The sequence below is a fragment of the Ooceraea biroi genome, chromosome 12 (assembly GCF_003672135.1).
Source record: "Ooceraea biroi isolate clonal line C1 chromosome 12, Obir_v5.4, whole genome shotgun sequence".
In the NCBI taxonomy this organism is placed as follows: Eukaryota; Metazoa; Arthropoda; class Insecta; order Hymenoptera; family Formicidae; genus Ooceraea; species Ooceraea biroi.
In genome coordinates this window covers 13103800-13119766 of record NC_039517.1, presented here as the reverse complement: position 1 = coordinate 13119766, position 15967 = coordinate 13103800, and the positions used below count along the sequence as shown (strand labels likewise).

The 15967-nt window shown below is 34.0% G+C and overlaps 1 protein-coding gene and 1 pseudogene across 2 annotated transcripts; one reads left to right on the top strand and one right to left on the bottom strand.

Annotated features, from left to right (window-relative positions):
* Positions 1-394: 394 nt before the first annotated feature.
* On the bottom strand, positions 395-2580 carry LOC105278195. Of its 2 annotated transcripts, XM_011337078.3 has the most exons (4): positions 2095-2579; positions 1745-1953; positions 1180-1353; positions 395-1100 (listed from the first exon to the last, which is right to left on the bottom strand). In XM_011337078.3, the coding sequence occupies exons 2-4, from the start codon at positions 1947-1949 to the stop codon at positions 421-423; spliced, it is 1059 nt and encodes a 352-aa protein (XP_011335380.2). In that variant the 5' UTR covers positions 1950-1953; positions 2095-2579; the 3' UTR covers positions 395-420. The 2 variants fall into 2 exon arrangements, with proteins under 2 accessions (XP_011335380.2, XP_011335391.2); XM_011337089.3 differs by having other exon boundaries at positions 1745-2580.
* Positions 2581-7481: 4901 nt separating this feature from the next.
* Positions 7482-15533, top strand: LOC113563033 (annotated as a pseudogene).
* The last annotated feature ends 434 nt before the right edge of the window (positions 15534-15967 follow it).

Genomic DNA, 15967 nt, shown 5'->3' with positions numbered 1-15967 from the left:
GGAAGAAACACTTTTCCACGCAAAATAAAAATCTAATTATTCTTGTATCTTATCGATACATTGAGAAGGAATCCTTATATTTTCTTGACTTCTGTTCCTTCATTTTTATAAAAATAAGATTTTTCAGATTATGTTTAAAAAGTAATAATAATTATTTTTATCTCTGCATTATAGTACATAAATCAACTATATTTTAAAGTTTATAATTATTATAACTGATTTCCATTTAAAAAAGAACTAAATTTTTTAACATGTAATAAAACATTCATTTGCAAAAAATAACTGTATTTAAATATTTGGAAAATCAAATAAATTTTAACGGCATGACCGTGTATACAAAATAATTTTTAAACATAAAAATGCTTTACTTCAGACTTACTTTCATTTTTGTTTCTTTGTTATTTTTCAATATGTTATAAGTTAGAAATTTTCTTGTGACTCTTCACTACTATTAGAAAAACTCGGAAATGTTGAATCTATTTTCTGTAATTTCATAGTTTGTTCTTCGTTTGCACTTTTCGTGGAGGAATGACGTTTTAAGTTGACTAACACTTTTGGCATATTATTGGGCAAATGAAACTTTGTAGGTTCTACATATGAATGTAATTGCGAATTATTAGCAGGAAAATTAAAAGTTTGATAATTATTTGGATTTCCTGAAGTAGTAAACAAATTTTCACTGCCCCGACTCGTAACACTGAAAATATTTTTTAAGCCTGTTAACAATTGATCAGTCGTATCCTTAAGGATATTTCTTTGGTTTTCTAACATTTTATCCATTATTTCCTTTTGCACTTTTTGTTTCGATTCTATCACATTTTTTATATACTCTCGTGTTTTTTGTTGATTTTCTTCAAAATGCAGTTTTAATGTGTCAATATATTTCAGAGGTTGAAGTGGTCTGCTTCTTTTTATCTTTTGTTTTGGACATTTAGGTAATACTTCATTTGATGAGTTATCCGTCTTCACAATTTTTTCAGTTATTGTAAAAGAAGAATCTGATGAACAGCCAGGAGTAGGTTCAACTGAAGTATTTAGAACATCTGAAGAATCTGATTCTTCTGAATCGTTTGGACCTTCAGGAATGCAGTCATTTGAACCTAAAAAAATATTTCCTTCACATATACTCAATCATTTCTATTTTAATTAAAAAAAATAAATAAAAATAATTGTCATTACCTTTATTGCCTTTATCTATTACTGAATGCGGTGATACAGAACTGTCAATATTGTTTTGAATAGATAATGGCCGAGAATCTAACAAATCAGCCATCTCATCAGCATAGGGAAAAGAGGATAATGAATTGCCGGAACCACTTTTATTCATTTTTCTATGAATGTCATTGTATTGATCTAGAAATTAATTTTTAATACAAGTATTAATTAAACATTACGAACACAAGATATCTATTTCTTTAATACTTGTGTATTATTAAAAACCATATAGATTAACAGATTGTGCAAGTGTGTTTTGGAAATGTCCATGACAGAATTTCATCTAAAATGTAATATTGTCCATAATACATTAAAAAGCTACTAAAATCTGTCATGCCGTAACTATTTGTATTTTAAGCATTACTATATAGAAAACTATACATTTACATTCTATTAATCTATTATTAAATGTAAGATTCTGGTAAAACGTATATTTTATACGAAGACACAACTAGCTAGTTATACATATGTCACAATATTTTAGGCCAAACTATTACAAAAGTAGGAATAATTAATTTCATTTACTTACATCTTAAAGTTTTAAATCTTGTCTGCATTTGCTTCCAAGTTTTCGTATAACCTTTCTCAACCATTAGTTTTTCTAAATACTTAAATATATCATCTGCTCTAAACTTTTTGCTGTCCAAGTTTTTCATTATTTGTCTTTCTTTCACCAACCGAAGAAAATATTTTGTTTCTTCCACTTCCCAATGCTCTCTTTTCTTGGACTCCATTATCCTAGTTTTTGCGTTAAAATTATTCACAGTACTCAAAATATATTTGTAATAATGACCTACGTATACCTAACCTACATGTTTTCACTACTATCATTTTAAGGATACAATTAAGTTGGCAATGCAAGAGTATCTACATCCTTACCGTTTACACGTTTCTTTAAAACCTGAGTTATTACTCTAAACCTCTTTTTCAACAGACGTAAAGTTATAATAACTGGTGTTATAACATCGGTGTAAAGTACTGTTTATACAACACTAAACAATCGTAGTTATAACATCGGAAGTTACTAAACCGGCTTTAGGCTGCCGTGTAAACTTAGTCTCTGTCTACCAGCCCTCTCCGTCCGCAGCGTTGAAGGAAGTCGCGAAGCAGATCGCAGATCGCGACAATTCCATACGGAACGCCGCGCTGAATTGCATCATTCAAGCTTATTTCCTCCAAGGAGAACGTATATTTAAACTCATCGGCCAGATATGCGAAATCAGATAAGTCAGATAAAACGAAATGTGTGAGCGTGAATTATAACAACAAAATTACCTTTTTAAAAAAAGGTATATAAAAAAGCGCCAGGTATCACGCCTGAAGTTCTTTCAAAAAAGGGCTCTACAAAACTAATGATATCAACAAATTGCGCCAACTACAATGGGTATTTATATGCAAACCAGAAAATCTATTACTTTATTATTACTCTTTGGCCGATATTCATTGTTGATTCTGATTTAAGGCCATCTTAAGTACAATCATATAAGATATTTGAAACCAATCACACAGTCGTATTAGCATCTTAACAGTAAGCAAAATGTTCGCAGCCTGCCTGCAGGCTGGCAACAGATTCGATCAGAAACCCACACCAGAACCATAGTCATCTGTGTCCGCATTAAGCTTTTGTTTTGGCGACAGAGACTGTAGAACAGAACCTGATAATAGATTGTCGACAGAATCTGTATAAAACATAACTGGACAACAGCGCCGCGCAGATCCTGCTCGGTTTCTGCCGTCAATCTGCTGAGTTATATTAGCAGGCTCTGCTCGGTTTCTGCCGACTATCTGCTGTCTAGTTATGTGAGCAAATATTGTTGTATTTCTGCTGACATACTGACAACATCATTTGTTATATCAGTTCCTGTATGCAGTCTGCAGTCTTTCTGCCTTCAAAATTTGTAGCGGGTATTTGACGAAAATCTGTTCTAACAGACTTGGCTATCTGGGTTAAGACATTACTTCAGATCGTCTGGAAATAAGAACGGACTATGCGAATACTGACCTTTGATTTAAAGTGCTATATCCAGTGAATAATATAATTCTGCAATAACAGTTTTGAGCATGTATTGTTTTACATTACATTCAACATTAGATGGATATTAATAAAAATATGAAAATTATAGAAAATTAAACATTCTACATGTATAATTAAATGTGATTATAAATATGTGTTTTGGGATAACTTTCTAAAATTCTTGAAGATATGGACAATCAGGATTTAAATTAAATAAAAGATTTCGTTAGAAGAAATATAAAGGAGATAATAATATTAAAATATTTATTTGTATAAAAATATCTGCTTAATATTATTAAGCAGATATTTAAGGAGATAATAATATATTAAACAGATATTTTTATACAAATAAATATTTTAATATTATTATCTCCTAGTCCGTTCTTATTTCCAGACGATCTGAAGTAATTGTCTTAAGATGCTAATGCGGCTCTGTGATTGGTTTCAAACATTTTATGATTGTACTTAAGACAGTCTAGGGCCACCGCACAAGCTTTTCCGTAACGCGTTACATTATGTTAAGTACTGACCTTAGATTTAAACTCGTACGTAATCTTAAACTTTAGTCAACGCACAAAGAAAATCGTTACGTTAAGTTACATTACGTTCCGGTCTTACGGTAACGATTTTCTTTGTGCGTTGACTAAAGTTTAAGATTACGTACGAGTTTAAGTCTAAGGTCAGTACTTAACGTAACGTAACGCATTACGGAAAAGCTTGTGCGGTGGCTCTTAAAGATTTTATTTGAAAAAATAAAGGAGATAATAATATTAAGCAGATATTTTTATACGAAATATTTTAATACATATAAATATGTCAATACAAATAAGTGATTTTTGAAAATACTTGGCGCTGCTAAATCGAATCAATTAGAGAGGGTCAAGGGAGAGTGTGGCCAATTAGCCGGAAGCCGCCATGTTGAGAACAATGAGATTGAATTAAGCGCGATTTTCGAAAGCGTATATGTATTGTAAATGCGAAAGAATGCAAAATGTTATGTAAAGAAGTAATATAATCGTGTCAGTAACATTCTACTAAAGAGTAAATATTATACATGTTAATACTTAGCCTCCAAATATTAGAGAAAATCGTTGAATAGAATATGCATGATCTTTATCCATCGAATCGTGTCCATAATGAAATAAATCGTCACGTATCTCTTTAAATATAGACAATGTGTCAATACTACAGATTCTCTAATGATGCTTTTACTATTTGGAAGGAATATGTAGTGATGAAAAGATTATATTTTGCAATTTATTATTTACTAGCATCCCCCGTCCCGGCTTCGCCCGCGATATTTATGTGTAGAATTAAATAAAAATACATTTTACACATTCTCACCCATTAGGGGTGGAATTTCGAAAAACCCTCCCTTAGTGAGCACTTACGTGATAGTAGGAATATACCCTTAAAATTTCAAGTTAATAGGTGCAGTGGTTCGGGCTGCACGTTGATGACCCAGATAGCCAAGTCTGCCGAAAGCAGATGATGCTAACTATCTGCTATCAACTATTGCCAGCCAAAAGACAACAAATTTTATACAGAAGTTGTTATTAACGATTAATTCGACAAATTGGTGCCAGAAATGTAACAGAGCTTGCTCACAAAATCTAAGAACAGATTGGCGGCAGAAACCGAGCAGAATCTGCAAATATGGCTTGAAGTCAGATTGTCGACAGAAACCGAGCAAGATTTGCGCACGCGGAATCTAACGGCAGATTGGCAGCAGAAACCGAGCAAGATCTGCGCGCGCGGAATCTAACAGCAGATTAGTAGCAGAAACCGAACAGGATCTACAGCTTTTGACAGTATTCAAATTTACACGGCTATGAATATGTGTTTTCGCTCCGCACCGCTATGCGGTACACACGTCGAGTTCTTACTCGATGTTAAGATTTAGCCTAAGTTATATAAGTTAATATACGCGCCTTGGCATGATAATATTAATTTTTCTGAAAATTTTTGCACTTGCGGCACAGATAGGCTCCCATGGACAACGTCCATGTAGTTCACGCACGCCACAAGCAATCTGAAGTTCGAAAGCAAAATTCGGACTTCAGATTAGAATAAATTAACAATAAGAGAGAGATTATGCAACGAACTGTCAGAAAGACACATCAAGCCAAATGTACTTTAATTTAACAAACAAACAAATGCGTTCTTTTAACACATGGTAATATAAAATGGCAATTTATAGTGTGTTAAAAGTAAACACATGCTTTAATATATCGTAAATATGAATGGCCAAAAGCTGCAGATTCTGTTCGGTTTCTGCTGTCCATCTGCCGTCAAATGTTAACAGATCCTGCTCGGTTTCTGCCGCCAATCTGCTGTCAAAGTCTGTTAGCAGGCTCTGCTGGCAGATCACTATCCTAATGCGGACATAACGGATGCCAATTTGCTATCAACTTCTGCAGTAATCTGTTGCCAATCTGCTGGCAGATTGCACACATTTTGCTTACTGGGTGAGTCAGTGAGTGAGTGAGTGGTATTTGGCTTATATATATATATATATACACACTACTTACAAAAATTAGAGGAAACCAAACTTTTATTAAAAAATAGGCAAACTTCAAGCAGCTGTAACTTTGTTAAAAATGAACGAAATTTAAATTTAAAAAAAGGATTTTAAAGTTTGAAACTTCTACTTTCGAACGGTTGCCATGAGTTTAAACTTCTGTGACGTTTGGTAATTTTTACATACAAAAAACTGCGAACTGGACAAAATAAGAAATTTTCTTTTCACTTTGAAGGTCTGTCACGTATCAAAAAAAATTCTGCGAAAATTCTCGACTTTTTATTGTAAAAGACTGAAGTTTTCGATACAAAACGCTTTTTTTTAATTTTTCTACGAGTTTTTGTTACTGAGTTATCGCCGATTAAATAAAAATTGGCATTGTTTACTTTGATTGCTCATAACTCCGATAAAAATCATCGCACAGCAATTTACAAAACGGATTCTTAAAGCTGAAACTTTGCTCTATTGAACGGTATACTTGCCCAAATTTTTTCGAAAACATGTAACCATGCTGAAAATGGATGAATATAACGTAAAAATGAATGATTTTTCACTTTGTCATTTTGACCTTAAAAACAATCGTACAGAATGACAAAAAAATTTGTTCTTCACATTTTTTTATACTTTTCAATACCATGAATTTGACAAACATTTGCCGAATAGCTATAAGATTTTTTTCATGGTGGCCATTGTGGTTTTAAGAGGCAAAACTAAGAAATTGCTAAATTTCAGTAAGATAAAATGGAAAATAATGTTAATTAATGTTAAAAAATTGATTTCTAGCGCACTATATTAATCTTTATTAAGTCAGCAATAACAAAGTACACACTTTTCTACCAAAAGTTGAAAAAATTTGTGAACCGCCGGCGTTAGTTTTATCCAAAGCGTACCACGTGGAGGTCGCACGGTCGGATTTAAGCTTCGTTTTGTGTGTGCGTGGGTGTGTGTGTGTGTGTATGTGAGCGCTCACGGATTGCACGCAACTAGTGGAACGTTTTGCCGCTAGGCGGCGACAGGACGTAAGACGTTTCTCGTAAGTGAAAGAGTTCAGCTACATTACTTAAGATCGCACATTCGTACTCACATGTGCTTATGTTTACGTACGCATACGTATACTGAGCTGTTCGGAGTTATTCTATTGGCGATTTTTGATACTGCTGATATATCACTAGTTAAGGTTTTTACTTATTCCTTTACTTATTTTTACATTTCTTCTTTTCTTTTATCTATTCTGTTTTCTCCTCCTTCCATTTTCTGCTCGTTGTTCTTTTACGATGCCTATACGTCATTTATCTGAGACAGATTGTGCTCGTATCGTGACTCTCCTACAGGAGAATCACAGTCAACGGTACGTTGCCAACCAGTTTGGAGTAAGTCCGTCCATCATTAATCGGATTTATTCCCGGTTTCGAGAGACTGGCTCATACCACAGACGACCGGGTCAGGGCCGTTCTCGTGAAACAAGCGCTCGGGAAGATCTAATGATCGTCCGGTAAGTTACACAGAATCGCTTTGTATGCGCGCGTAGAATTGCCGGCGATATTAATTATGGTCGACAGCATCCGATCTCGGCTTCAACGATAAGAAATCGTTTGAGAGAAGCGGGATTGCACGCTCGTCGACCAGTGCAAGTTCCATACCTTACCCATCGTCATCGTCGCCTACGATTACATTATGCTCATTCTTTAGTCAGTAGGCGACCTAGGCAATGGAATTCTGTACTGTTTACGGATGAGTCTAGATTTTGCCTTTTTGGCAATGACAGACGAGCCCGAGTTTGGCGACGTCAAGGAGAACGCTATTCCGAAAACTGCAACAGACCGGTTCGAGCTTTTCATGGTGGTTTTGTAATGGTATGGGCAGGAATATCTCGATTTTCACGAACACCTCTTGTAATTATCCCTCCACCAGGATTAACTTCTAGACGATATGTTCATGAAATACTAGAGCCATATGTTCTACCAATTAGAAATCGAATTGGTCAACGGTTTCGCCTAGTGCATGACAACGCACGACCGCACACTGCTCGTTACACCCAACAGTTTCTGAGAAACCATCAAATCGATACATTATTTCATCCGCCAATGAGTCCCGATTTGAATCCAATCGAGCATGTTTGGGATATGTTAGAGCGCCAAGTACGCGAAAACTACCCCAACATCGTCGATTTAGCTTCGCTTGTCACAGTTCTTTGCCGAACTTGGCAGCGAATCCCTCAAAGAGCAATACGTCATTGCATCAATATGCGAAATCGATTGCGAGCAGTAATTTTGAATAGAGGCGAAAATACACGTTATTAAATTCTTTTTAGCGTTAATCACTCCATCTTGCATTAATCACTAATACACTCCACATAATACATACGCACACACACCCACGCACACACACCCACGCACACACAAAACGAAGCGTAAATCCGACCGTGCGACCTCCGCGTGGTACGCTTTGGATAAAACTAACGCCGGCGGTTCACAAATTTTTTCAACTTTTGGTAGAAAAGTGTGTACTTTGTTATTGCTGACTTAATAAAGATTAATATAGTGCGCTAGAAATCAATTTTTTAACATTAATTAACATTATTTTCCATTTTATCTTACTGAAATTTAGCAATTTCTTAGTTTTGCCTCTTAAAACCACAGTGGCCACCATGAAAAAAATCTTATAGCTATTCGGCAAATGTTTGTCAAATTCATGGTATTGAAAAGTATAAAAAAATGTGAAGAACAAATTTTTTTGTCATTCTGTACGATTGTTTTTAAGGTCAAAATGACAAAGTGAAAAATCATTCATTTTTACGTTATATTCATCCATTTTCAGCATGGTTACATGTTTTCGAAAAAATTTGGGCAAGTATACCGTTCAATAGAACAAAGTTTCAGCTTTAAGAATCCGTTTTGTAAATTGCTGTGCGATGATTTTTACCGGAGTTATGAGCAATCAAAGTAAACAATGCCAATTTTTATTTAATCGGCGATAACTCAGTAACAAAAACTCGTAGAAAAATTAAAAAAAAGCGTTTTGTATCGAAAACTTCAGTCTTTTACAATAAAAAGTCGAGAATTTTCGCAGAATTTTTTTTGATACGTGACAGACCTTCAAAGTGAAAAGAAAATTTCTTATTTTGTCCAGTTCGCAGTTTTTTGTATGTAAAAATTACCAAACGTCACAGAAGTTTAAACTCATGGCAACCGTTCGAAAGTAGAAGTTTCAAACTTTAAAATCCTTTTTTTAAATTTAAATTTCGTTCATTTTTAACAAAGTTACAGCTGCTTGAAGTTTGCCTATTTTTTAATAAAAGTTTGGTTTCCTCTAATTTTTGTGAGTTGTGTAGATTTTTAAAATTTAATTTAAATTATGCTACATATATTTTCCAACCAATGCAAATAACACAAGGTAACAGATTATACTTTATAAAATATATGCACTCTTATAACAAGTCTTATAAAAAAACAAAATCAAATATAAAATCAAATACAATTGTACTTTACTTAAGTAACATAAAGGAACGAACAGATTATAATTTTCAAAACATATGTAACTCTTATTTTGTACGGATATGCATTGCCATCGTCTTACTAGAATAATTATTATTAATATTAACTGTCAAAATAATATAAAATATCATTTCATAAAAGTTATGTTTACTTTTACAGTTAACCTTTTATTTGTTTGTCTTTTAGTAAACAATTTTCTAATATTTCATTCATATTAAATAGATTGAACCAAATATTTACCTGTCAAATAGCATAGAGAACCATTGCGCCCATACAAATGTATATCTATATATATGAAAATAGCGGAAGTGTTCTCAATATGGCGGAGCTAATCAGCGATGAGTCTCTACATCGGCCACACTCTCCCTTGACCCTCTCTAGAATCAATATGTTAATTACCTTATTCTCTTTCTTTCTCTCTTGTGAATGTGCGTGTGTGTGTGTGTGTGTTCTGCACACGTGTGTATATTGTGTGATGTGTGTAACATTAGATGAATTAAGTATAGAATAAGTTTAACTACACTCACTCCCAAAAAAAGCGGTACACTAAAATTTAGGGAAAAATTTACCAACCTTCAAATGATCATAACTTGGTAAATAATGAAGATAGAAATATGTTCAAAAATGCAAAATGAAGCTTCAAGTATCCACTTTAAGAATATTTGAATGGCAATTATGGTCGGCCATTTGATTCAAAATGGCGGATGACAAAATGAGAGGATGCAAAAGTGATAACCGAAAGTCCGAGTTTGTGACGGTGCATGGCGTGAATTAGATATCGCAGCCTAATGGGACCAAATGCAAATGAAAATATAGTGTTATCTTTAAAATGCTTTTTACCGAGCTCGATGCAATCATTTTTCGCTGAGTTGTGCAACTTTAAAAAAGAAAACACTCTGTTAAGTAAATTTGGAGTATCTCAACAAAAAATGATCGCATCGAGCTTTGTAAAAAAGCGTTTTAAAGATAAAACTCTATACTTTTATATGCATTTAGTCCCATTGGGCTGCAATACCTACTTTACACCATGTGCCATCGCAAACTCGAATCTTCATTTATCAATTTCGCATGCTCTCCCTTTCCGCCATTTTAAAAAACTCGTCGTGCACAATTTCGATTTAAATTGCGAAAAGTAGGGTTTCAAAGCTTTAAAACCGTTTTGAAATTTGTGCTAGGATAGTTAGGTACCGAGATATTCAATTTCGAATTTGCAATATCGTCGATTCAGCAAGGCCTAAGGAATTAGAAAACCCTGCGGTTCGTTTAGTTCTTTTATAATTCCAACTGCTGCGTTCATTATTCTTTATACTCCAAATCCTTCTTATATGGTGTGTGCGTGTGTGGGTGTAGGTGTATGTAGGGGTGTGTGTGTGTCTCACAAGGATGAGGACCCCGTGGTTCGTCAGTTCCACAGTAATTTAAGACTCCAAACCCTCCTTGTGGTGTGTGTGTGTGTGTGTGTGTGTGTGTGTGTGTGTGTGCGTGCGTGTGCGCGCGCATAAATCGAAATTGTGCACGACGAGTTTTTTAAAATGGCGGAAAGGGAGAGCATGCGAAATTGATAAATGAAGATTCGAGTTTGCGATGGCACATGGTGTAAAGTAGGTATTGCAGCCCAATGGGACTAAATGCATATAAAAGTATAGAGTTTTATCTTTAAAACGCTTTTTTACAAAGCTCGATGCGATCATTTTTTGTTGAGATACTCCAAATTTACTTAACAGAGTGTTTTCTTTTTTAAAGTTGCACAACTCAGCGAAAAATGATCGCATCGAGCTCGGTAAAAAGCATTTTAAAGATAACACTATATTTTCATTTGCATTTGGTCCCATTAGGCTGCGATATCTAATTCACGCCATGCACCGTCACAAACTCGGACTTTCGGTTATCACTTTTGCATCCTCTCATTTTGTCATCCGCCATTTTGAATCAAATGGCCGACCATAATTGCCATTCAAATATTCTTAAAGTGGATACTTGAAGCTTCATTTTGCATTTTTGAACATATTTCTATCTTCATTATTTACCAAGTTATGATCATTTGAAGGTTGGTAAATTTTTCCCTAAATTTTAGTGTACCGCTTTTTTTGGGAGTGAGTGTATATATATTTGTAATATATATTTTTTTATTTATTTCGGCGATTGTGTTATGTAAGTTAGATGTGTGTGTGTGTGTGTGTGTGTCTCTCTCTCTCTCTCTCTCTCTCTCTATCTCTCTCTCTCTCTCGTGCGCGCACGCGTGTGTGTGTGACATTAGAATTAAGTATAGAATAAGTTTAATTAACTACATTTGTACATATATTTTATGTATTTCGGCAAGTTATGTAAATTAGAGTCTAAGGAAATTATTGTAATCTTTAGATTATGTAAAATTAAGACAATTTTTTATTCGGTTTTTTGATATTTCGAATACTTTTCGAGATGTAGCGAGAAAAGTAAAAAGGCCTACATTTGAAGGGTGGTTTTATCCCTTAAAACCATTGTTTGGCATCAACTGAAAATTTCTAAATTCATATATACACCCCCTCTACATGTGTGTAAAGTTTCATCAAAATCAGAATTTTCGGGTTCGCGATGTTCCTTTGTCAGTCTTACACTACTACAAATACAACAATTGTCTCATTGGTCGCGCCCAAAATAATGGCGATGCGCAAATGGGATCGGCGCAAAGCAAAACAAAAGACTGTGTGCTCATGCTAGTTGTACCAGAGAGGAACCTGAGAGCGGCCATGCCCCTGTATTTTGTGTAACGCTGCTCGAGCGCCATCACATCCACTTTTTGTGAATGTAGGAACTACGAAGCTACATCCACTTTTGCGCGGTGTGAGTCCGTGCGTATACAGACTCACACCGCGCGAAAGTGGATGTAGCTTCGTAGTTTCTACATTCACAAAAAGTAGATTCTTATAAGTTGGTAGATTCGTATACACTTGACCGAAATTGAACGTAATTTTAAGGAACTGCTATATGTAATCGTTTGTATTTCGTCTGAAGAGTAATGAAGTGTGATTAAAAAGGTTTGTGAGTTCCTCAGTTAATTGTAATTAATTATTTTTGCTTAATGTATTTAGCCGAAACAGATTAGCCGGAATAACTTCAAACGATATTTTTGTATGGAATCGTTTGTATTTTGTTTGTAGAGTAATGAAGTGTGATTAAAAAGGTTTGTGAGTCCCTCAGTTAATCGTAATTAAATGTTTATTACTCGGTAATTAGCCGGAATATAGATTTCAGTTCCTCATGTTAAAAGAAAAAGGCGCCACTGTTCCCTGAAATTCTATTGACAGTTTCCCTTCTATGGTATTGAGAGTTGATGTTGCACACGTAATCCATATGGTTTATCGATGGCCTGTTTTAAAAAGTTATCCTTTTAAGGAAAGGCATTTGATTACATAGGATCAAGTCGTATGATTTACAATATGAAGCAGAACAATTTTAACGCTCTCGGTGGGATTAATCTGAAGTTGGATGATATCAAGAGTGTGATCGAGTTCGGCCAACTGGGCAAAGGGAAAATAGTTCTCCATAGCAGCAGTAAAGATGATACCACAGATCGTTCGAGTAAAGTGTTGAATGCATCGATTCTAGATGATAACGTACCACCTACATCTGTGCAAAGTTTTCTGGAGGCGAGGCCCAGTCTAACGACTGTTGTTATAACCAGAGACCGGATCACGGTGCCGTTTTTCTCACTCCAAGCGCGTGCTAGCGGCCGAGCGCCGCGAGAAGCAGTACCGTCACTGCACCAGTCTAAGGGGGCATCGTCGCGTAGAATGCAAAAATATCTATATACTAAAAATATCTATATAATAAATATATACATATACCTACAAATATATAAACAATATATACAATATATAAAAATTATTATATAAATATATATGTTTATATATTTAAAATATTATATATAGATTTAAATTATTATATTATTATTTAATTATTTAAAATTATTATTTAAAATATTATATATAGGTATCTAAAATAAATAAATTATTAAAAATAAATTATTTTTCATATCTGAAACAATGAGTAACGAAGTAATGAGATAAATTGTTGAATTAAAAATTTTGGCGTCTATCTGTTAAAACAGCTTTATAGCATGAAAAAGTACTTTCTACTTCGGATGAGACCGGATGGGTGCGTACTTAAGAAGAGCCAATTGTTCCGAATTTACTTGTACGTCTGACTCTCTACATTCGGAAATTTTGATTAACTTTTGTAAGCCACTATTTTTGGTTAATATATTAACCAAATTTTAATAATTTATTTTAAATAATTTATTTATTTTAGATACCTATATATAATATTTTAAATATATAAACATATATATTTATATAAAAATTTTTATATATTGTATATATTGTTTATATATATATAGGTATATGTATATATTTATTATATAAATATTTTTAGTATATAGATATTTTTGCATTCTACGCGACGATGCCCCCTTAGACTGGTGCAGTGACGGTACTGCTTCTCGCGGTGCTCGGCCGCTAGCACGCGCTTGGAGTGGGGAAAACGGCACCGTGATCCGGTCTCTGGTTATAACCAATCATGGAAAAAAATTTTTAAATCGATACTACAACAATATCTTGGACGACGGGGAAAATCTTGGTTTTAATAGGTACACAATCTGTTCGATTTCGACATACGTTTTATGCATTTTTCATTATTGAGATTTTCGTGTATCATGTTTTAGAAATGATAGTGACGGGCGAGTCAGCGCCGTAGTCTGCCGATCTGCCGATACCACTGGAAGATCTCTTCGCAGAAATGTTATATTGCTACATCCAAAGTGCTAAATGCACTCGGTTTCATGCAGCCTCGACATCCGGTGCTAAATTGATCAATCAGATTTTGCCACTGTACGTCGGTGTGCACCGAGCGCCCAATGCCGCGACGACGTTAACTGGACAGCTTCTAGCCTTGCTGACTGGCGAGAAACTCAGCGACATGAATGAAAGGACTTGTCACAAAAACCGCTTCGCATGGATGGGTGGATACAATTTTACAGAAATATGCATAAACTCAACCGTCAATTATAGTACAGCTGTGAGTCCGGCATTTATCATCGACAGTAAGTTATGCATAAAATACTTGTGCATCGCATGTTTTCTGAAAGATTCTCTTAAATAATGGTTTCTCATTTTTAGGATATAATATGAAGTCTGGTGTGTACTCTATGTAGACAGAGTCCATATGGCAAACGTTGAGCGTCAGAATGTTTCTTAAACCATCAGCAGGGACAGAACGTTTCAGCATGATCTTGGGTAGTCTGGTTGCCGGCACCTTAATCATATTGGTGTGGTTTATTAATAACCGAGCTGATGTGTTATTTAATTCGAGGTTCGTATGTAACGTAATATAATAAGAATCATGATATAGAAAATCATGATGAAAAAGCCACAGGTTATTCACAAACTGTGTTTGAGAAACTTTTATTATAAGAATAATATTAATTTAGCAAGTAGAACATGTGATCGACAATGTGAATTCTATTCTAATTTCTCCTAAACATTATCTAATCCCAAACAATAGTAAACATAATAAACAGACATTGCATTGAATAACTTTGTCCCACGGAAATTTAACAGGAGATGAACCGTATTAGATTGTTTTATTAATGATATAATTTTGTTACAGGAGAACCGTCGATTGCTAGGGACATGCCGGGGACCACATATCAATGACCAGATTGGATCATCATCACGAAGATCAGGATGTTCCAATAACTAGCCTTTAACTGTATGTGTGGTGCGCCCTACGACGATCTATTTAATTCAAAATATTCAAATATTGTTACACGCGTATCATTGCCATTGCGGTTACTTTATTTATCGTTATTTATCGTTTCTCATACATCACGTTCAATTGTGAAAATAAGTGATACGTTTTTAATATCTTAAGCCCGTTTTAGACTATGCAATCAACGGCAAGCAATTTTTGCAGCAAAAATGTGCTCAAGAAATTGCGTCAAATCTAGCGCAATATATTATAATATATTGCATAGTCTAAAACGGGCTTTAGTGTAAATATATTTCTTTGCATTTTTCCAAATTATTAATTAAAAATATGTATACAGCTATTTGTAATATAAATATGTATAAAAAAACGGACAATAAAACACTCCATCATTTTAACAGCATTTCACGTATACGTGTGCGTGCATGCGAAATTATTAAAGAACAAATTTCAATAATGATATAAATTTGTTAGTTTAACATTGAACATGCAAATTGTTCAAATCTGTAATGTGTAAAAATACATTGTTTTTTTATTTCTCTAACCGAGTTTGTTTTATTATCTAGATTTAGAAACAATTAAAATATTTATAAATGGTAATTAAAATTTAGGCTCTGTTGCCAATAGCTTTAAATTTACATAATACAATGCTGTATTGCTCTTCATTAAAACGTGGGACGAATACGATGTAGGAATATATATATACATATATAAACGCAGAATTAATAAATAGTATTATATATAATAATATAACTATATACATATATATAACTATGATAAGAATAAAACAAAGAAATAATGCAGGCGTCATGGCGTTTATTATCATTAAATATCTTACTTAACATCTTACAGCTTGATGTACACGGGAAAGAAGTGTTTAATTTATATATATTTTTGCTTTTTTTAGTACTCATGGTAAGTATATAATGGCTTAAATCATTCAACATCATAGAAGGGAAACTGTCAATAGAATTTCAG

Excerpts from the sequence above, each read along its gene's own strand:
- LOC105278195 (XM_011337089.3), bottom strand. The coding sequence starts at position 1,949 with ATGGAGTCCAAGAAAAGAGAGCATTGGGAAGTGGAAGAAACAAAATAT. Across the intron at positions 1,354-1,744 it reads AAGATTTAAAACTTTAAGAT|ATCAATACAATGACATTCAT; the intron begins GTAAGTAAATGA and ends ATTAATTTCTAG. Across the intron at positions 1,101-1,179 it reads AATAGATAAAGGCAATAAAG|GTTCAAATGACTGCATTCCT; the intron begins GTAATGACAATT and ends ATATTTTTTTAG.